The sequence below is a fragment of the Pocillopora damicornis genome, chromosome 7 (genome assembly GCF_964200805.1).
Source record: "Pocillopora damicornis chromosome 7, jaPocDami1.2, whole genome shotgun sequence".
Lineage (NCBI taxonomy): Eukaryota > Metazoa > Cnidaria > Anthozoa > Scleractinia > Pocilloporidae > Pocillopora > Pocillopora damicornis.
In genome coordinates this window covers 756756-777831 of record NC_142676.1, presented here as the reverse complement: position 1 = coordinate 777831, position 21076 = coordinate 756756, and the positions used below count along the sequence as shown (strand labels likewise).

The 21076-nt window shown below is 38.1% G+C and overlaps 1 protein-coding gene and 1 long non-coding RNA gene across 2 annotated transcripts; one reads left to right on the top strand and one right to left on the bottom strand.

The window, feature by feature from the left end:
- Positions 1-97: 97 nt before the first annotated feature.
- LOC149041936 (uncharacterized) lies at positions 98-20456 on the bottom strand. The gene is made up of 18 exons (XM_089211723.1): positions 20312-20456; positions 19383-19533; positions 18788-18895; positions 16079-16175; positions 15565-15650; positions 14837-14874; positions 13356-13521; positions 11750-11828; positions 11564-11620; positions 10916-11182; positions 10439-10562; positions 5448-10235; positions 4306-5221; positions 3547-3644; positions 2993-3272; positions 2414-2722; positions 1810-1922; positions 98-1346 (listed from the first exon to the last, which is right to left on the bottom strand). Exons 1-18 carry the CDS (start codon positions 20338-20340, stop codon positions 1268-1270), a joined length of 7785 nt encoding a protein of 2594 aa, XP_089067849.1. The 5' UTR covers positions 20341-20456; the 3' UTR covers positions 98-1267.
- LOC149041937 (uncharacterized) lies at positions 12911-19606 on the top strand. Its single transcript, XR_016188239.1, has 3 exons — positions 12911-12988; positions 14184-14231; positions 19104-19606. It is a non-coding gene; the product is annotated as an uncharacterized LOC149041937 (long non-coding RNA).
- Positions 20457-21076: the final 620 nt, after the last annotated feature.

The following is a 21076-nucleotide window of genomic DNA, read 5'->3' as shown; positions in this document are numbered from 1 at the left end:
AAGGTGACTATTCAGTATCGCACCGCGCATCCTATACTGTGCATAACATTTCGTAATTAGAAGAACAAGCGCACGTGTATTCCGAGAACAGAACGAATTTCTTTTTTTCTTTTTTAATGAAAGGACGAGGTAGACTGGTACGATGGTCTTTAGCTCTTGAACGAGCACGGTTACCTTAATTTTCATTGCATAATCTTGGTTTTCAAATTATTCTCTTTAAATCAGAAAAATAACAAAAATTAATCATACAGAAAAAAAGGTATGGCTAAAAGCGTGCGCGAAGCTCGTTACTTCAGAAAAAAAATTATGACCTTAAAAGCCACGACACGAAGAACGTGTCGAGTCGATGTCGTTTAAAATTGCTAGATTTTTCGATAACTTACATATTACACTGTTCCATGCACCCAAGACTTTCTATACCTATAAGATTGGCTCTTAGGCATGCACGGTGACCCGTCTTTTCTGTGGTAGTTCTCGAAACAGAGATTAGTGAGGAACATATAGAAAGTTTGTAAATATCGTTCCTTAATCCATGCATATATTTGTTACGGCGTCTTGGGTTGGGGCTACATTTCAAAAGCAAATCTTGGTAAAATCCCAGTTTTTCTGATGAGAGTTTTGAGGTTAATTTTTTCATGAGATACAAGAGATATAAGCAAACATGCCCATTATTTTTTAACGCTCGCGTTCTTCCAGAAGACATGCTCTATTATGAACCTACTGCTATCCTTTTGCATAGTATTCATGTTAAAACTTCAACTGTGAATTTGTTGGATCTTTTCAGTCGAACAGATTCTGTGCACCTCTACAATTAATTAAGAGTTCAAGGCTGACACAACTGGACCATGCCTTTTTGCGAGTCAATAGGATGTAAAATTTGGAGTGACATACTGATATCACTTCGCACAAAAAGATATATTAAATTGATTTAAGAAATGTCGTCAGGAAAATTTGCTGCTACACCACGATCTTTAAGAAATATTTAAAATAATTATAGTAGTAATCACAAGTTATACCCATTTTTATACCCCTGTAAATTATAAATTTAGTAGTAAATAATTTGTTCGTACATATGTATCTTAACTTCGTCTGAAATGATAGTAACGAAAATCATGAAGACACTGCCCGCCTAGACTAGCTACTACTTAGGAGACCAATGTATGCTTTGTATTTAATATTCGTGGTTATTTCTAAATAAACTTGACACTTGGCAGGACTGACGATAGGACTTCCGTTCAACAGCGACTTGGGGTAAAATACCATTTCATCACCGTTTCCGTCTTCCAGTTACATGTTCCCAGCCATCTGAATATCCACCATGGTCTTGAAAGGGATGACCAGCTAGTCTGTTAATTACCAAAGGAAAATATCTGCTTTCAGAGGCAGAAGAGTATACAAAGTTGATCTAATGTTAAATATACGGTCGCAGTAGATGATTTCATCATTTTTTTTTAAGGTTATGTGCGTCCAATGGTTCGAACTTCGATCATCACCTCGAAAAACTTGGGAAATTGTTTTATTGATCTAACCAGGGAAGGCGTACTGTCTCATTTTATGATGACGAGCTAAAAAGTTGGTCCACGTTTTGGTAAATTGTTGCGAAAAATATCCTCTTTCTTTACCATTCCGAGAGTTTGAAGTGTTATATAATCTACCACTCAGTTGTACTTCTTAAGATAAGGAGGGAAAAGTAGCGCTGAGAGTAACCAATGACGAGTATCTCAAATGTTCCTGTTTTACAGTAGAAGGCGTAATATATGTCAATTGAAGAAATTAACAGTTAAATGATGAGAAGACCAACATACTTACGGGTTTGGAGCAGGGGGACTGAGGAGCCCAATACGGCCTTGATGATTATAAAACATGTCATGAGGACTACTGGAAAATAGTAGTGGATCGGCTAAACTTGAAGGATAATTTCCCTGAAAATGATACAAAAACAGACCATAGACCGTGTCCACATAAAGCCCTTCATAGTAGTGAAGTGATTGGTGACAGTACATGGTAGTCATACCTGTGCTAATAATTGCGATGCATGGTGGTTATGCTAATGATGGAGGGTGGTGGAACTGATAGTGGTAATAACGATGACGATGACTCACGGTCACTGTGGGGTTGGTCATACATATTCAAGTATGTATTGTGGTCATCATAATGATGACCTCTTGCCCTTCGTGTTTTCGTAGAGGTGGCGTTATTAATAAAGCTTAAAAAAATGTAATTAAAAGGAGTAAGGTGCATCTCGATATATCACTTCCCAAGGTTGAATTCAGTGAAATTTCTATAAAAAGTAGAGAGGACCATAAATCATAAATTAACCAAAGTTTAAAAGGAAATCGCTTAATACAGGAAAATTACTAATCCGCAAAATGTATTTTCCAAAGTGTTCATGTCACATTGTAAATTACAATACCTGTTGGGGGACTGTTGGGAATGAAGGTTTTCCCACGACATAAATCTTTTTTGCTATACATCCTCCTTTGTCGTTCTGGTCCACGACAAAGTGTACTTTGTCGCCGATTATAAGTTCCGTGAAGGGATATCCAATCAATTGAGATTCGTGAAAATAAACTCCTGTGGCGTTTCGACCTCTCACACATTCCTTTGTTATGAAACCATATCGAGGACCTGCTTTCAAAACACCAATAAAACCCTCCTGTATTCCTTTTCCAATGCGATCTTCCCAGCCACAGTTACATTTTGTTTTTGTCGTCTCAGGTGGCTGTGTGGATAAAAATGAATTTAATGCCGTCTGCCGATATACGATCATATACCAACGAATTACTGGAGTCGATGAGACGCAAACTATTAAGAGTTAGTAGAGCTTTGATACAAAAAACAGCCGACAGTTTTTTCCTCAAATACCTCTATAGCAAAGGGGTTGGGCAAAGAATAAGATCTACTTAAGATTACTATGTACACATAGAGAACGAAAACAAATAAAATTGTTCATGAACTGTACAATGCGGGTTAGGGGATGCAATGCTCTTACCTTAATGAAAAGATCTTTCGCAAAGAAGCGGCCTCGATCATCCTTACCCACACTAAACTGAACGACTGTTTTCGTTCGGATATTACAGGTTTCCCTTTTAGGGATACCAGACAACGATTGCTGAAAAAACAACCGCTCCGGGGTGAACGGGACTGATATAAATCCATGAACGGATTTGTAATGAGGTGGAGCTCTTAGTTCGCATATTTGACCTTCTTGACGAGAGCCTGTTTGATAGAGATCATCTAGTGTCTCTGGCAATTGTACTTTCCTCACTGACCTGCAGAAAAAAAGCTGCTTATGTCAATTGTGTGCTATTAGTTTTAATGATTCAAAAACGACACGCTTATTCAAAAAGGTACTTAGGCATCAAAAGCACAAGGATTTGCCGTTAAGCAGGGGTTTCCAGGTAAAAATTCAAGTACATCCATGTCGAAAAACCTCCGAATTCTTCAATTTAAAAAGTCATTATCTTACAACTACATCAAATAGATAATTGGAGACGATCATAACTTTTCAACACATGCTATCGATAACAGCTAAACGGAACCTACCGCTGGGGAGATGCTGATGCAAATGAAGCTTTCTTTTTTTCCTCTTTCCTTAATTCTTCGCAACATTTTGCCAGCTGTGAATCCATATTTGTTTCCTCCTGGAACATTTAATTTACAAAGTGTACTGATCGATTGATCGATTTCGCGTTCCAAATCTTCATACGAATACTACTACCTTAGACTTCTAGTGGCAAGGGAGGGCGAAATGACCTACCTTCGCAACGTCCCACCTCGTCTCTTCAGAGGGCTCAAGTCTAACTTTGTTTACACAGGAACTTAATTAAGAAAAGCTATTGCCCAAACGTTTGTTCAGAAACTTCGATTCTCAACTATTTGAACTAATGTAACACTTAAATGTGGTGTGACATCAGCGAAAGGTATCGCCAGACATGTTAGAGTAACGTTCAAGAACTACTGAAATTTCTTTGCTGGGCATCTAATACGGCTGCACGCATGTTTCTAAGGTAGACTACTCATACTCGTAAGCACAAGAATGCGAAGAGGGACTACTAATATTACATAAGAAAAAATGCAGCTATTTTCAAATCGACATCACACAAATATCTGAATCTAAGCATCGAAAATTATTCGAGTTCTAATTATTGTGAAGTCCCTTGTTCCTACTTGTGTCTCAAATCCTATTGCACATCCCAAGCAAATTTTTTTTTCAAACTAACGCTCAAACTTGTAACTGGCGATAATAAGACATCAGTATTTTCTGATCCTCAGAGAGCAAATTGAATAACTCAAATAACATACCACTGTTTTGATGTTCATTGCTCGAAGTCCTTTCTTTGTTTTCCCGACTGTAAACGAAACCACTGTAAATACCTCTATGGAGCTGAGACTGTCGACCGGAGGAACGATTTGTTTTGCGTGAAAAAAGAGAAGGTCGCTAAAATCGGGATGATGGATCCATCCATATCCGTTACTAGAGTGTAACTGAAAAATGATTCCTTGTTTCTCGCTGTCCAAGCACTTACTCCATCGATTAGCATTCTCTCCTTCGACACCTGCAAAGTCCCTCTCAGCTTTGACTTCCTGTATGTGGAGAGGTTCTGGAACCAAAGGTAAAAGAGTTTCTTCTTCATCTTTATCACTGGTCTCACTGTCGGTATCATCCTCTTGAGGAAAACTTATTGCAGACCGTGTAACTGCCTTCTGCGCTTTAGCAGCTCCAGGTTGGCAAACGACATACCAGGCACACGGACCCGTCCAGTGGAATGCAAGACAAAACCGTACTATATCTCCCTCATTTGGCATATAAGGCTGAACATTGACTGGAACAAAGGACACATTGATGTGCTTCTTCAAACTTATCATTCCTTTCCAATCGGAAGATATTTCACTGATAACACCTTCCCATTTAGTTATGTTCTTTTGAAACAATGCTTTTTCGATTATTTCTTTGCCAGCTCTTTTCTGGTTTAAAGAAGTTTTACCTTGGAGGTATTCTCTTACTAAATCTTCGTGATAGAGCAAAGAGTCCAACGAATTTATGTGCCGGCCATTCTTCGGATGGAGCCATTCCAAAGGTACAGAGGGGTTCAGTGAATTGCCGTCGGACTTTGGTGATTTTCTTTTCCGCAGCAACTCAATAACACACTCATTGGCTCTTTTCATCTTCTCTGTGTCATCAGGATCACCCAGTGCTTCTAAAATTGCAACAACGTAGCTGGAAGGTGAAATATTGAGGAAAATTGACCTATGTACTAACAGGAAATCTAGGATTATTTAGAATCTCCTGCTTCGCCCCAATGTAAAAAGTTACAACCCAGAGCACACATCAAGAGCTGGTATCGTTTGTGCTCATCGGAGGTTTGAAATCTGAATAAAATGATTGTATTTCACAAGCATAACATTTGCTTATTACTAGATTAGAAAAAAGCACGTGCACCTACTTGTAAAATAAAGCATTTGGTGATCTCCTTCCACTTGCCTTTAACCACTTGTCCATTGTCTTTCTCACTGTCTTCAAATTTGGAACTATTGAGCCGAACCTCACACACCGGATCCATGTTTTCATAGACTCTTCGTCAAGGTTAGTTTTCCTTAACAATTCTTCCAGACTTTTTATTCTTTCGTCAGCTTCTCCTGGATCAAGCTGTTTCCTTTCAACTTCCAGAGAATACACCAATGACATTGTCTTCAGCGCGACAACATCTACCCAGGCTTCTTCTTCGGTACCTTTGGACGCTTTCTTGAGGTCTTCACAGACTAATTTTAAATCCTCGAGGTTCCCTAAATTTTCCAACAAACTGTCTTTCAATTTTGCACTGAACTCGTTAATTGGCACTACTCGAAGATTAGCAAATGACTCTGGTACTAGGGAGAGTATATATTTGTCTTCTTGAGTAAAATTTGTTGAAGAGTTCTTTACTTTTCTTTCATCTAGAAATGCCTTAAGAAAGTCAACAAAACATGAGCCACCAACGGACTTGATAGCTGCAAGCATGACTACCTTTCTAACCAGAGCATCAGAAGAATAGCCATGTTCCATCAGCGGCCTTTTTTCCTTCACGGTCACAAAACAATTGCTGCTCTGAATTGCATAACGAAGAACCTCGCCTAAAGAAAATTCCTGTTGCTCTTTAAGGTTTTGTACATGCAAGCGAATCACATCTCCATGGATGTGGTGAAGAAGTACGTCATCTTTGTTCTCTCGGACTGCCTCTTCGATAAGTGGAATCGCACTTTTAAAATCTTCGTATTGGCTCATGTAGTATTTCGATAAGTGAGCCAAAAGATGAGCCCACACACTAGAACCTTTTTCAAAAACCTCGATCAGCTCATGTAACATATCGCGAGCTACATCAGGATTTCTGTCCCTCAAATAGCGCACAAGTGGTGAGAACTTCTCACTTCCGTACTCGCTGGTGACATACAATCGCCTGGTAATGCGATCAAGCCTCTTGCTTGGTCGTGGGCCTGACAGGGCACATTTTGCCAATCGAAGGGCAACATCTTTCAAGTAAAGTGTGTGGTCCATATTGTGCGACTTGGCTTGTTGCTGAAGAAGTTCCTCTGCAACTTCAACAAATGACATTCTCCTCACGTTTTTCCCTGCCGAAGATGGGGGACTTAACAGTTCTCTTACGTCGTTGTTGCTGAAAATGCTCTCTAGCATGACATCATCCGTCTTTGCCAACCTCCTCAAAGCATTTACAGGAAATAAGAAGTCTGTGTATACGTGAGTGAGAGCCAGGAACTCTAGGATCTGAAGCTGTAGTTCACTTGCTTGATGTAAACGATATGCTACGTAACTCTGCAGGCCAGTAAACTTTCGACCAAAAACCGTCAGGCTAAAGTATGCAAATTTTCGCATCGCAAATTCTCTAGATACTCTCTCCTCAAGCTCCTTCAACTTGTTTTTCTTCTCTTCAGAAATTTCTCTGATCTTGACAAACTGCACTACCAAGTTCGAAACTTCATCCTGAGTCAGTTCGCGGCTGAGTTCAACTGTCTGAAAAGGTGTTGACCCTACGAAAGATGGAATAGGCTGTCTCCTTCGAGGTGAATTCGCCTGGCTGTACAACACATCGGACTCGACAACCAATAACTTCAAGTTTAAATTTCTTCTATCTGCATCATTCTTGAAATCATTAAACTCTGGTAGATATGCCATCTCACTGTCAACAAACAGAATTACAGGAAGTTTTGAATACTGATTTATCTTCTCAATGTTGGAAGCGAGGCTGTCGTGAAATTCCAAAAGTCTGGCACAAACGTACTGTTTGCGGTATTCATACAGCAGCTGCAAACACAAGGTCGTTGCACCAGCACCTCTCTCTGCCTTTAGGATAGTCAAGCAGATATGCGACCTTTTGTCATTCAGGAACAATTTCAGTTCTCTTTTCAGCTCTTTCATTCTCTCCCTTTCAATGGCAATTTCAGTTGCAAGACCAGTCTCATCAATTTCAGAACCGGAATAGAACTTAACCCTGACTTTATCCTCGTCGTCTGGTTTTGGCTGAAAGCCGCTCCCGGCGTTTTGATACATGATTTGCAAGTGGCCTTTGATTGCCTGTCGAATTGTTTGAGGCAAGGTATCTGGAATAGTTCTCTCTCCACGGTCCGGAAGATAGAATTTTCTTGGAATTTGAAATTCATCTTCTGAACGGTAGGGTGGAGGGAGTTTAGCTCCAACATGACGTGCCATTTCATGAGGCAAAGCAACAAAAATGCTATCTCGCTTAACTCCAAAACCGGCTCTTTCCAATGGTTCCACGAGTACTGACAAGACGTCACATTTCGTTGACGAGTCAGAGCATACAAATGCTACTTTGGTGGGACCCCAGCAAGAAAAGATGTATTGCAAAATAAAATCAAGAGACGGCAACAGCTCTCTTTGATCTTTATCCCAAAGACACACTACTACTAGTTGGTTTGGGTTTATATGAGTTATGAGCTGATCAATAAGAATTCTCATCTTGTGACCATGAGTATACATCCAAGAGGCATGATCAGCTTTGGAAAGAGTTTTATCAATGTCCTCGTAACCTCTCACAGCACACCAACAGACGCCATTTCTTGGATTTAGGTCTAACTTCCGATCAAGAGGCGTTTTGACGAGAAGATTTCTTTCTACCTGGTGGCGATCGTGAAGTGGCTTGAATATGTTCAAAAGGTGCCCTTCTTGGTTTGGGTTTTGATCAAAATCCAGCACCAAAGCCCATTCAGGGACAACTATACCATACAAATCACGTTCCTGTCTCGGAAGAGAAAAGGGCGAGCAGATCAGAACATACGACGTGTTCTCTTTCTCAAATCCGTTCACAACATTAAAGAGTTTATCAGGGTCATATCGATAATCTCTTTTCGCAAACCGCTCAATAAGTTGGTTCGGTTCCATTTCCTTAACCATTCCATGGTGATCCAGACAGAACGTGAGAAATGGACTTGTGAGATGAATGGGATATGGTGACGCTCTCACATGAAGATGTACAACGCACAAGTCCCTCACCGAAGCCTCTACTTCTTCATATTTAGCAATTTCAAGTTGAAAATACTTTGATTTAGTACTTTCGTTTTCCACCTCAGACAAGATGTCCTCAACGTTCAATTTACTTGAATCTTTCACTAATATACCAAACCGATTGTTCGATAGGCGAAGAAGTGCACTTTGAGCTATCTTTGATCTGACAAAGTTAACGAGTTTCAGAACGTTTGCCATACTCTGGAGATCAACTACAACAAAATTTCCTTCTCTTTCAACGTAGGTCTTGGGATACTGTAACACATTCTTATTAAGATCACAATTAACCTCGATGACTTTCATGAAAAATTGACAGCTTTCGACTGGTGGCCAAAAGTTGCAAATTATCTTACTGCTTTTATGTAAAAGCTCCTTTCGATCATCTACTGACAAGGAGACCCCGACAGCAAAACCAACCTTTGTGGTTCGATCTTCTTCTATTCCGAACAGGATATCACCCCCTTCAGAGTTGAGAAAAGATGCAGAGTATTTCTTGACATAATCAGTTAAGATTATTTCCTTTGGGTCTCCAAAAATTGCCTTGAATTCCGTTTTATCAGTTTCAAATTTAACCCTTTTGAACAATTGGTAGCTCTGATCACTAACCTCGTACGCGGAAGCTTTGTTCACTTCATGATCTATAGCGTCTGAAGTTTTCTTGGGTATATTACGACTGGCAAGGGATTCCATTCGGTTAAACAAGTCTTCGTAGTCTGTCATCAGTTTTGTTTCGGTGCCAACCCTTACGTATGCACGTGTATGTTCTGGCCTTACAAAGCTAATTACTGAGGACCCCTTCACCACATGAATACGAAACAGAATAGAAATTTCCTCCGTTTCTTCTAAATCTTCTGCTGGATAATGCGTCTTGCTCCGTATCCACATGACAGCCACGAAGTCCTTCTCTCTCTCTACTAGATCATGTGATTGCACGGCAGTTGTGCAAATGGAAATACTTTGGTCTACACTTGGTTGTATTCCACCTAAAGCTTTCACCAAGTCTTCTCTCTTCTGAATAACTACATCACGCGACACTTTAGAACCGATGACAGCTCCTTTATCGCTTACACCCACAAAAATATCTCCAGTCTGGCAGTTTTTAAGGGCCACTGCACATTCCTTTATTTTGTCTAGTGATGCATCTGGAGGGCAATACAAAACCCCTGGTGTACTCTGCAAGGTATCGTTTTCAAAAAGAGGCTCTTGCGTGGACCCTTCGGCTGGGAAAATTCCGCATTCGATTGGCCATGGCATGGATAATTGGCGTAAATATGAAGACTGTACTTTAACGTCCTTTCTAAATGCTGCATGTTGATCAGAATCAACGATTATTTTGAATGGAAGAATTTTAAAACCCTTCTTCATTGATTCAAGCTCTTTTACAAGAAATTCTACTCTCCCTCTCACAAACAACTCCTCGCCGAGTTTCACATTAAGAATTGCTGAAATGATGTGCTTGGTCAAAATATTTGATTCAGGACAAGCTCTTATATCAACCTTAAGCTCCAAGAATGTTCCACCTTTTGCAGGATCATTCCTAAGCAACACAGTACCTGCACCGCCACGATTTCGAGGTGTGGATGAACACAGTCCTTTAACAGAGATCACATCGCCATTAGCAGGTCGCTTCTTGGAGAGTTCATCAGTGCTAAGATAAGTCTCGATCATTTGAATATTCTCGACAGTTCCGAATGGACCTTGCACACCCGAAGCACTGCAAAGCAAAGCAAGACAATAGGCTGTATCCTCCTGCTTGTAACACAAAAGGCCGCACCAAAATTACATATTAAATTTCATAAATAGATAATTAAATTATTACAGAAAGATGGGGAAAATCCAATAAGCTCGAATTGTCAAATTGGTAAAGAAGATGCTCATTTCTTTACGAGGAAACATCCCTGGATTGTTAATAATCACCTCTTTTGAGAACCGATGGTAGAGAGGAGTGGAAATTGTTCGCCATTGGAAGAGACGTTCCTGGAAAGAGAATCTCTACATGAGTCCTCGACTAGTACATCGTTAACTGTCACATTTACTGCTCCTGCAAGAAAAAATTAATAAAAAAAATAAACTTATGTTGTTGACGAAAAGACTCTCCTATTCTTAATCAAGTGGCTAAAAGTTTGCCAAAACGGTATTTCAAAATATTTTATTCACTGGTCAACTCATGAACTTTTTTATAACAGCCCGAGGAAAAAGCAAAATTGAAAAAACCGGTGTATCGGTCAAATGAATTCCAATTTTTTTCAACAAGGAGTTTGTAAGTTCATTTTTCTTAGTAAATTTAAGAGGGGGTTAATTTTTCGTGACAGCCGAAGATATCTCTGAAACGTCTCCGGAACGAGTTCTGTGACAGGCAATGGCACATAAGTTATCGATTTTTAAAAAACATACCCTTCAGAGTTGAGGCACATGGAGTTTTTGAGGTATCATCAGCTACCTGTTGTCTCGCCTGCCAAGTCTTCATCTGTATGTTCCACAGATTTAAAAGCATTTCACCTTGTTTAGGCGACCTTTCTTTCCAGTCTTTTGGGCGTAAGTTTTTGAGTTCAGCTCCTGAAAGTGTCTTGAGCATAGAAACTTCAGCTTCGTCGATTCTAAAAAGGTCACAAACCTCAGTAATCCATTTTGCCACTTGCACCTTCGTCCATGTTTGTGGGTCTGAACAACAAAAGTTCACCTCAGCGAGAGTATATATTATTACTGCTCTTTGACGGCTAAGACTTTATGCACATTTTGGAGGCAAGTTTATCGTAAGATGTTTGTCCTACTATCAATCTAGAGATGTGAAAAATAAAAGTGTTTTGGGGGTAATAATTATCACTTGATTGCCGGCATAGAAAATTTATTCTTTAAAGTTATCCCCATGGTCTCTGAACGTTTGAAGGGTCCACCATTGACTGTAAGGCCCCAGCCGTTGGGGTGTCATCAAGGAGAAACTACCGCACTGCTTGTTATAAAGGCATTAACTTGCATTTATTTTGCTGTTATGTCCATTTTATGATCACTGTTAAGAAGAAAATCAGATCACAAGACTAATACCTTTACTTTTATACGCGTCCCCACTGCTAGATTGAGAACCTTCCTCTTTTTCCATTCCTAGGGTAGCAACAAAACTTTGTGGTCAGAAAAATACTGCGCATTTGAACTCTTCCAAGCAAGGAAAAAGCAGGCAAACGAACGGAACCAAACATTATAGCACCAAAAGAAGGCAAGTTTGCGACTTACCTCCGCATAATGAGAAATTGGCATGAATATTACAATCTGATGTCAATCCCTGTTCTCTAAGCGTCTTTCCTTCAGTTATCTGTCAGGAATCAAAGAAAAATTAAAGAGGACGAAACATAAAATGCTATCTGTACTCTACGTCCTGCAACGTTACCATGTGCCTTTGTAAGGAGGAGTTAATTAGTCTTCGTTTTAGTCAATAAGTATTTTTTGAGTTGGCCTTCAAGCTGCGGTCTATCAGTAACTAAATAGTATGCCTCCTTCTAGTTAGGAGTTTCGACTTCCAAACGTCTACCTTAAGTCTGTTTCGTTTTTCGCCTACACTGGACCTAAAAATTCCCTTAGAGGAAGGCGTCTATTCAATGACTTAGACTAACATAAATGCTCTCATCATTCATATAGATTTCACCCTTTATTACACCCATTTTGAAATCACTGGTGGTCCCTGTAATCTGATTAACTCTAATTGATGCGATTTATTCCCGAATCGCAACATTTTTTGCTTTAAATCGCATCTTTTTCCTAGCCAGTGAGTAGGCTACACTAAAAACAAAACAACCAATCAGATTTCAAGGCTTGTTGAAAGTAACCGATCAAATTGCAGGAAAATGAAAGACAAAGAGTATCATGTGGCAAATTTTGCAACGTTTGTTTCCAAGACCCTTACTTCCCCCCCCCCCCAAAAAAAAAAAAAAATTGATGAATTTGATTTTAGACCAGCTCAGTACTGCATCAATAAAATATTTGAACTGACGAAGTCCTATATTTGGGCGATTTCAGAATGGATGCAATAAAGTGGTAATTGAACCTCGTGTCGTGCAATTTTGGTCTGAAATCATACTTGTGATTTTGAAATCAGGCTCATGATTTCAGCCCAAATTGCACTCTACTCAGTTCAATTACCATTGTTTATCATTATGTTTAGAAAAAGTGAATTTTCCCTAACAGCGTTTACAAAATCTAGATCGGACCGAATTGGATCACGGATCGAGAAAAAGAAAAGAGTTTTGAAAAGTAAAAAGAAATCGTTTATGAAATAATGATAAATAATAAGGATTATTAAAAAAACTGAAATATGTTAGTTGAACATGTTTCGTGACAAGCCAAAATAAAGTCTGCGTGACGTAATGGCGCGTAGGCCCCTCTGGTAGTTTTTTTCCCCAAAGCCCCATGTGGTCACTTTCACGACTGTGTCGGGGAGTGTTGTGTGGTGCCATCATGTGCAAAGGAAAGCGAGAGGTACGAGTTATTTCATCATTCAGTTATTATTTCTTCTTCTTTTTTTAATATCATCCTACGGGCTACTTTTCCTGTATTCGATATCATATCCCTAATAAATTCGTTACTAGCCGTTTGCAATATAAAAACTGCCGTGGAGAAAGAGATCTCTTAGTAATCACGGTAGACCCTACTTTCGTCTGACCTCTAACTAAAGACATGTCTGAAATCTAACTAGATTAAAAAACAACTAAGCCGCCTCCAAGCTTAGCTGCGAGTGTTTCGGTTAGCTCTTTTCGTTCTAACAGAAATTAACAAATGAAACAGGCGAGAAATCTGTGTCTTGATGAGTCATCAACTGCTTTCACATGAAGTGAAATAAGAATACCTTTCTCCCTTGATGGAGGAGAATAAAGGAAGATGAAATCTTGTGAGGGCATTTTTCCCGAACCATGTACCATAAGGTTTGACCTAGCGCGTCCTGCTTTGCCATCAAAACTAACGGTGCGTCATGTTTGATTCCGTGCACAAACATTTGGAAGAATTCTGTTCCCCTACCAAGAAAAAGAATTTTTGCAGTTACACACTTTGTTACTGTGGGGCGAGCATCAATGCATGATTCTATATTGTAAAGAAAGCGGACGGAAACTGACTTTCGATAATTTATTTAATTTGAAGAAAATTTATACGACGGTCAAAGATCGAACAGGCGTGACCGCTGTACTATCATTAACCTTAGCTTTAACTATTTCCCTCTGCTCTGTGTATGAAATGTTTATTTTCAAATTAATACTAAATAAAAAAAAATAAAACATTTCTTAAAGTATAATGCAAAGACTCGGTTGCTGGTTGAATAGATGATATGCTTTCAGGGAAGCTCGAAGAAATCGGGAGTTTACGACCCCTGAGGGGTCATGGGATCGCGGCAAATGGCTGCCATTCTGCTCCAAATGTTATTGTCGTTTCAGTGGTGAATTTCGACGATAAATAACAAACGGTAGGTAGCAAATCCATGCCATAAATTTACCCCTTTACCGAAGTAGATTTGACCCGAAAATTTGTCTTCCAGCAATAATATCAAAGCTTGTGTTTATTTGATTTGAAAAAGGAAAGATTTTTAATTCTAACATAACTTTCGTCCACAAATGCCTACGGGATCTACAGGTCTCTTGAGCTCAACAGCGTGACTAATGCTATTTTTAACTTCCAATCACAGGTCGGTGCAATTCCTGTATTTAGCTGCAAGTCTGCTCCTTGAACAAAGGTGGGTCTTAAACCGGACAATCATCTCTTTAATCGTTTTCATCAACCGCACTTTCACTAGATACGCCTTGTAAAGACGCGGGTCAAATCGGCTAGAAGGATCGAAAATTCCCAGATTTTTTCGCTTAGGAAAAAACAGAGAGGCCCTTAATTGGCCTTTGAGTCTGCGCCATTGCTTTTGTTACTTAAGCCATGGCTGTTTTTATAGAAGTTTGATTTTCAATGCAAAAGCAAGGGCTCCTCTTACTACTTCAGTAGAAGCCCCTGGTCCAAACATGGTTAAACCTGAGCTTTCCAAGCTATCCATCCTTAGGGAAGTGCCAACATATTGATCAAGCTACCTTATTGTACGGATCCTGGGATCCCTATTATGGTATTCTTAGAGACAAACCAATGTTCATTTTCACAGTGACATTAAACTAGATGTAAAATTAGGAAACTTCCTACAGTTCTAAATAACAATGAAGCAATCTACCCTGAGATAAATATTAATCACTTTAATTTATCCGTAACCAAAGAGAGCATAATTTATGCCCCTTTCTAAGTCATTGGAGCTCAAACATTTTAAAGTTAATAGCTGAAATTTTTTTTGAGTACACAACTTACTCTGAACTTGTGTCAGCTCCTTGGATAGCAGACAAAGCCTTGAAAAAATACCAATATTGAAAGGATAAGAATTACCATTTTCATTAAAATGTTATATTTCTTGGCACAAATATTTCATTGATCACTCTTATTGTCTTTCCACTAGGAGGAGAAATCTCCTCAGTTCTTAGTTTTCTTACTAAATGTTTTCCCCTTTTACAGGTTTTTTGTTCTACTAGGCCTTCATAGGCAATGCTTGACTGTTTATACTTGTCATGAATACTTTATTCACAATGTGTGTTATTTAATGTCACATTTACTGCACAGCCAGTTTGTGGTATGCTTTACTCCTCTGATACCTTTGAATTATACCAGTAATGCTGACAAATGTATTGATAAAATGAAAAACAAACAAACCGATTAACTGAAATCTTTCTGACAATGAAATTGATTTGGCATTTTTCCAACAATGAAGTTCTTACACCAAGGAAAAAAAGAGCAAAAATTGTTTTAAGAGCTATATAAGCCCATCAACATTCCTTTGTTAGAGTTGGTTGCTTTCTAGTACTAAATTATTTGCTTATACATTATGATGAAAGAATGTTTACATTGTGTTTTTTGAAAAATTAGGCACTTTATCATAAAAAATATCACTTTCCAAAACTGCTTTGATCAGTTGTTGAGACATAAAATATGACTAAGGCTATTTCCTTTTTTTTAAGGGACTGTAAAAGGAATTATCTTCCTACCTTTGATTGTTCTTTAGTGAGCCAAAAACCACTCTGTAACTTGACTCTCAGCCTTTTATCTACATTCAACAACTGGCACAATATAGCTAAAATCAAAGCAGGCAGTTACATAATTTATATACATAATTTGAAATATAATAAAATGACCCAAAAATTCAAGGGAAAAGTTTTTCTTAATGAAGTTTTGTATTGGGGTGTACTGCCCTAAGTTCCTAACTCTACCAGTTTTAAACAGTCCTTTCCTATAAGAAAGGTAACTGTTTCTTAGAGCTACAGGGGAATACTTTCATCTCTTTTACTTTCCTATGAGTTGTTGTCAAAAGAAACAAAACATAAAAGAAACAAGAAGATTACTGAATCAGAGTGTTGATTAAAATTTTTCTCTCAAACTTCTAGAATAATTTATCTTTATAAGGCCCCAATTATTGCTGTACGTATATGTATACCTGGCAATTATATCTCCTATAAGATTGTTATGTAGGTTGCTAAAAAGTGCTTCTAATAAGCAAAATACCTTGAGTTTGCTTTGGGAGCACTTCTAGAGATGTTCCCACTTGCTCAAGAAGAAACTTGATAAGTTTAATGTTTGCGGCATGCCTTTCATTCAGTTCCTGAAGTATTTTACAATGCAATTAAATTAAAAATGATTAATGGTTATTTCTGGATTAGTCATCTATTCCCCAAAAATTTCATTTTGACTTTCTTTGGAATGTTGTTCCATGATTTTACACTTTACTTCCAATTTTTAACCACTATTGGGCAGGTGTCTGTACCCAAAGCTTCAATGGTCTTGTTCACTTACAATATTGCACATTGTTCAACAAGCAATTGACAGAAGTATAAAATAAATAAATATAAAATAAGGAGCCAACCAATGTGAAACTCATAATTTATTTGATACACTTTGCTTGCCTTAAGAGCTACATTTACAGCTGAATTAAGGCATCTCAATAAAAATTTACAAAACAGATACACCATTCTCTTAGCTTGGGGGGGGGGAGGGGAGGGGAGACTTACAAGCCTTTTAAATGGATATATGATGTAGCTGAAATCTGGAGCAAACAATTAAGGACGAGAATTACTTTAGTTCAGTGTTAAAAGAGAATAAATGCTAAATACAAACATAGGCACAAACACAAAATTATATATAGCCCTCACTCAAGATGACAAAAAAAATCATACAAAAAGGAGAAAAAAGATACATCTGTCAATTTAATGAGTGGCTCACACAGTTCTTTCTCCAAACAAAATCCTTGTTAAATAAATAGACTATTACCTGGTCAGAACCTTTACCACAAGTAATAATTTTAGCTGATTATTAGTTTATGAATTTATTTCTAAAATAGTGGCAATAATTTGAGTTAGCCTCAAACTACCTTTCATACAATAGTAAGAAAGCAAATTATAGTTCAGTTGAGGTACCTTACTTCTCCATGGGTTCATGTCCGAGTGCACTTTTGCTGTCTTGATTGTTTATGGGATTGCAATAGTTTAACCGGTCAAGTTGCTGAAGTCATGTCATGTCAAGATTAAACGGTATATTTTCACTGTTCATTTCTGACAATGTTATAAAGACTTTGAGTGATGAAAACTCTAAACTGGTTGTTTATTTCTAACAATAAAGTTGAGCATTGTATGTTTGGTTTGCAATTGTTTTGTACCAACAGACATTTTCATAAATGTGAGAAATCATTATCATTCATTGTTGTTTTCTGACAACACCATGAAGGCTTTGACTAAACAGAAAATGATCATATGGTCAGAATTGAAATGTGTTTGGATACCAACTCTAAAAGCATTGTTGGTTTTTGTACCTATGGACCTGTCATAACTTTTAGAAATCTTAAGCACTCAAGCAGTGTTGGTTTGCATCAACACCATAAGGATAAAGGGGGTAAGTTTCTAAAGAGACTATGGTGCTGCATCGGTGAGAGAGTACAACAGGGTAATTTAGTATTATCAACTGAGTTGATAATGTAAATTGGCCACTGTAAAGAGTTACAAAGCAGACATTTTGAGATTAGCCCTTCATCAGAGAGCCGAATGGACACAGAAAACAATCATATGCTCAGCAGTGAAATATGTTTGTGTAACTAACCTAAAATTGTGAAGTTTATATGAAATAATTCATTTTTGTACTGCGGTTGTAGATGAAAGTGAAATGTGATCATCGCAGTAAATTTTCCAATTTAAGCAATTGGAAAGAAGAAGCCTGAAAAAAATCAGGGCTTCAACGGGATTCGAACCCGTGACCTCCGCGAATACCGGTGCGATGCTCTACCAACTAAGCTATGAAGCCACACATTGGGAGCGAGGTCAATTTATTGAGTTTATATCTTCCCGTGCAGTGAAATGATGTGAAGTTTATATGAAATAATTCATTTTTGTACTGCGGTTGTAGATGAAAGTGAAATGTGATCATCGCAGTAAATTTTCCAATTTAAGCAATTTAACCTAAAATTCTTTTTCTTTTCTCTTCTCCCACAATTTACCATTTTTATATGATAAATTTATGTGATAGCAATTCAGGTTACATGACAAAAAGTTTGAGGTGACATGACTTTAAGGCAAGATGACTTTTAGGCAACTTGACTGTAAACCATTGCAATATCAAATACCCATTTGCCACTTTTAAAAGTCAAAAGTTTTTTTTTCTTTCTGGCAGTCAAGTTTTCTTGTGCATGTCTCTTCAATTTTAATCTAATGGAGCAATCTACTTGCATTTGCTTTGCAATCTGTTTTACCTGACTGTCAGTGTATGGGGTGGGCCTGATAATTTATGATTACAATTATTCTTGTCTCTGTTCACAAGACTCAAATTTCTATAACCTAACCAGCACCTCTTAGCAAGGATTAGAATTTCTATGGCCTCAAAGCAAGAGCCCTTATGCATTCATGAAGTAAAACATTGCTTGAATAACCGATTCCAAGTTTGAGCTAAAAAGGCATCCATGTTCCTCATTGGTTGGCTTATAAACCTTTATATTATTATTATTATTATTATTATTTAAGACCAATTAACATTGTTGGAAAATGCCCCTTAATGTAAATGATGAAAACAAATTCACACTTATTAAACATAGTAATAGCTTAAAGCAGGTGGGAAAAGTTTGGTTTTGGCATTATGATGCAAAAGAAGTGTTTAAGCTCTGTAATGTTCACGTTGAACATAAATAGTGTAGGCAATTGGATTAAGTTTAACAAGAGTAGAGGCTTACAATACCTGACACAGAGGTGAGTCACAAAAATCCTTTCCATTGCAACATACCAATTGTTGCATAAGCTCCACCAAATGCCTGTGATCTTGTAGTCGACATTCAAGAGTGCTACACTAAATTGTGTGGAAAACAAAAGAGAGAGGTTTAGTCTAGGGTATCATTGATTAGCATAGGGTAATTAGTGATTATTGCTGCACTGTATCAGCAGACAAGTAAACCAGTTGGGTGTCGTACAGAGTTTAAAAAAGATATATTACCGGGGCTTAAGTAATAAATTGTGCTTGGTTTAAGTTTGAATTTTCTTTGTTTGTATTTTTTCAGGGTTTGCACGATTATCACAAGTACAAACCTAAAGCAAACAAAGGACAAGAGTCATTTGAGGACTTTGTTATAGATGATGGTTGTGGGAGAATAAAACCGGCCGAGCAACGATAGTGGATCGACAAGGAAGATGATAGAATAATTATTTTTTTTCAATAACATTTGTGTTCTGATAAATTACGAAACATATATCGAAACATTATTTCACGGTGCAAATTGAGGCTAATCTTACAAACGAAAGAAACTTTCTTGTATTCATGATAACCAACACTTTATTACCTTCTGTAAATAATCCTGCTCCAGAGTTTTCTCTCGAATTTTGTCCGACTTTGACCTCCGTAAGGGTTTCAACTTCCTTACGGACAATTTGCCAGAAATTCCAACTAGAGTCTGAGCAGGAAGGAGGGATTTCCCTTTCTCTAGTTTTAATCTAAAAGGTTAAAGGTACATGCAACAAATTAATCACAATAAAGGGAGGACTACTTAATTTTCTTAGCTATGAACTGCATTTCGTTGGTGGTTTTGTTGCAAATGGATGGAGAGCTGAGGCTTTTGACAGAATTATGGGTTGTTTCTAATCATCTCCAAGATAATCATTGTCTCTTAATTTCACCATAGGAGTCTCCATTATGTTCGCGTTTGTTCCTCCCTTACATTTTCCAACTTCTCAGGACATGCAACGTGAAACGTGACTAAACAACTAAATTGAAATTCTGTTTTACAACGTAAATAAATCACATGTCCCCATAAAACATGACGGCTACGATGTGTGTCGTTTAGAATACCGTAGATTCAAGTAAAATGGTCTCTCTCACTTTGCCGAAAAGACCGCTTTTTTGGACTGTTTATGTAAGTAAAGGCATCAGATACGATTCCTTTAGATAGACTAATTTGCAGGCAACTTAATAAAAACTCGTAGGTGTTGGAATTCCGTTCCTCTTACTCTTATTTGTGAAACGTTCCTCGATCGAGTGACAAGATACTTACAGACAAATGAAAATAGACCATTAAAGCTATAGGAATAATGACACTGAAAAAAGCTGTGTAAATGAGCCAAGTCAATGTCGTGTTCTATGTTGTCAAATGTTACTATGTCGGGCTTCGCGTTCGCGTGATTCAGCTGGTGTACTAAATACACATAGTCATAAAAGTTGATGAATTTTGCAGATCAAAATCTTATTCATTTGAGTATACAAGGATCAGCGTACCTTTGACTGCTTCGTACCCTTTTCCCCATAATTCTAAACAATTCAAACGCAGAAAATTGAGTACTCGTCCATATCTTTTCTTTGTAAAGAAACCAAGCGTAATAATTCGAAAGTGATTCGCATCAAGGAAGCAATCGCTAGTTCCAGTCCAACACCGAGCCCCGCCCTGATATGCATCGGCAAATCCACAATCTCGAGCCCAGGGTCATGTTGGCTCCTTGTCAGCGGTATAGTCCCCAAATAATCATTATTATTTGGCGACCATACCGCTAACAAATAGCCAAACTGGCTCTGGGCTCGAGATTGGCAAAACCGATTATAGACCATAAAGTGTAAGGATTTTCGTTTCATAATTTTAAAGTTGCTTTTCAATTTCTGTAAATGGAATATTCGGACCTATCTTCCAGTCAATATGGGCACGGTCAAAAGTACTGAGGTGACATGATCTTTCCTTGGACGAGGGTGTACCCTGGGAACGAAATTGTTACGACGCCTGTCCAGATTTGTGATTGCCAATATTTGAGTTTTTCACTTGACAAAAGATTGAGTGCAGTCAGGGAGCCCTTAACCCAAACTCTGAGCAATCGTTTTTATTTCTGATTTTTTCGGCTTTCCTAACCTCTCAACTATAATAACTCTGGTTTGATTTGGAAAATAGTCCTGACAAACCAGGAAAAGGACTGAGCAAGGCCTAGGGCAGAACAAAAGCACCCCTGCTGCCAGAGCAAAGCATTTTAAGACGAGAGTTTTATAAACTAAATATAA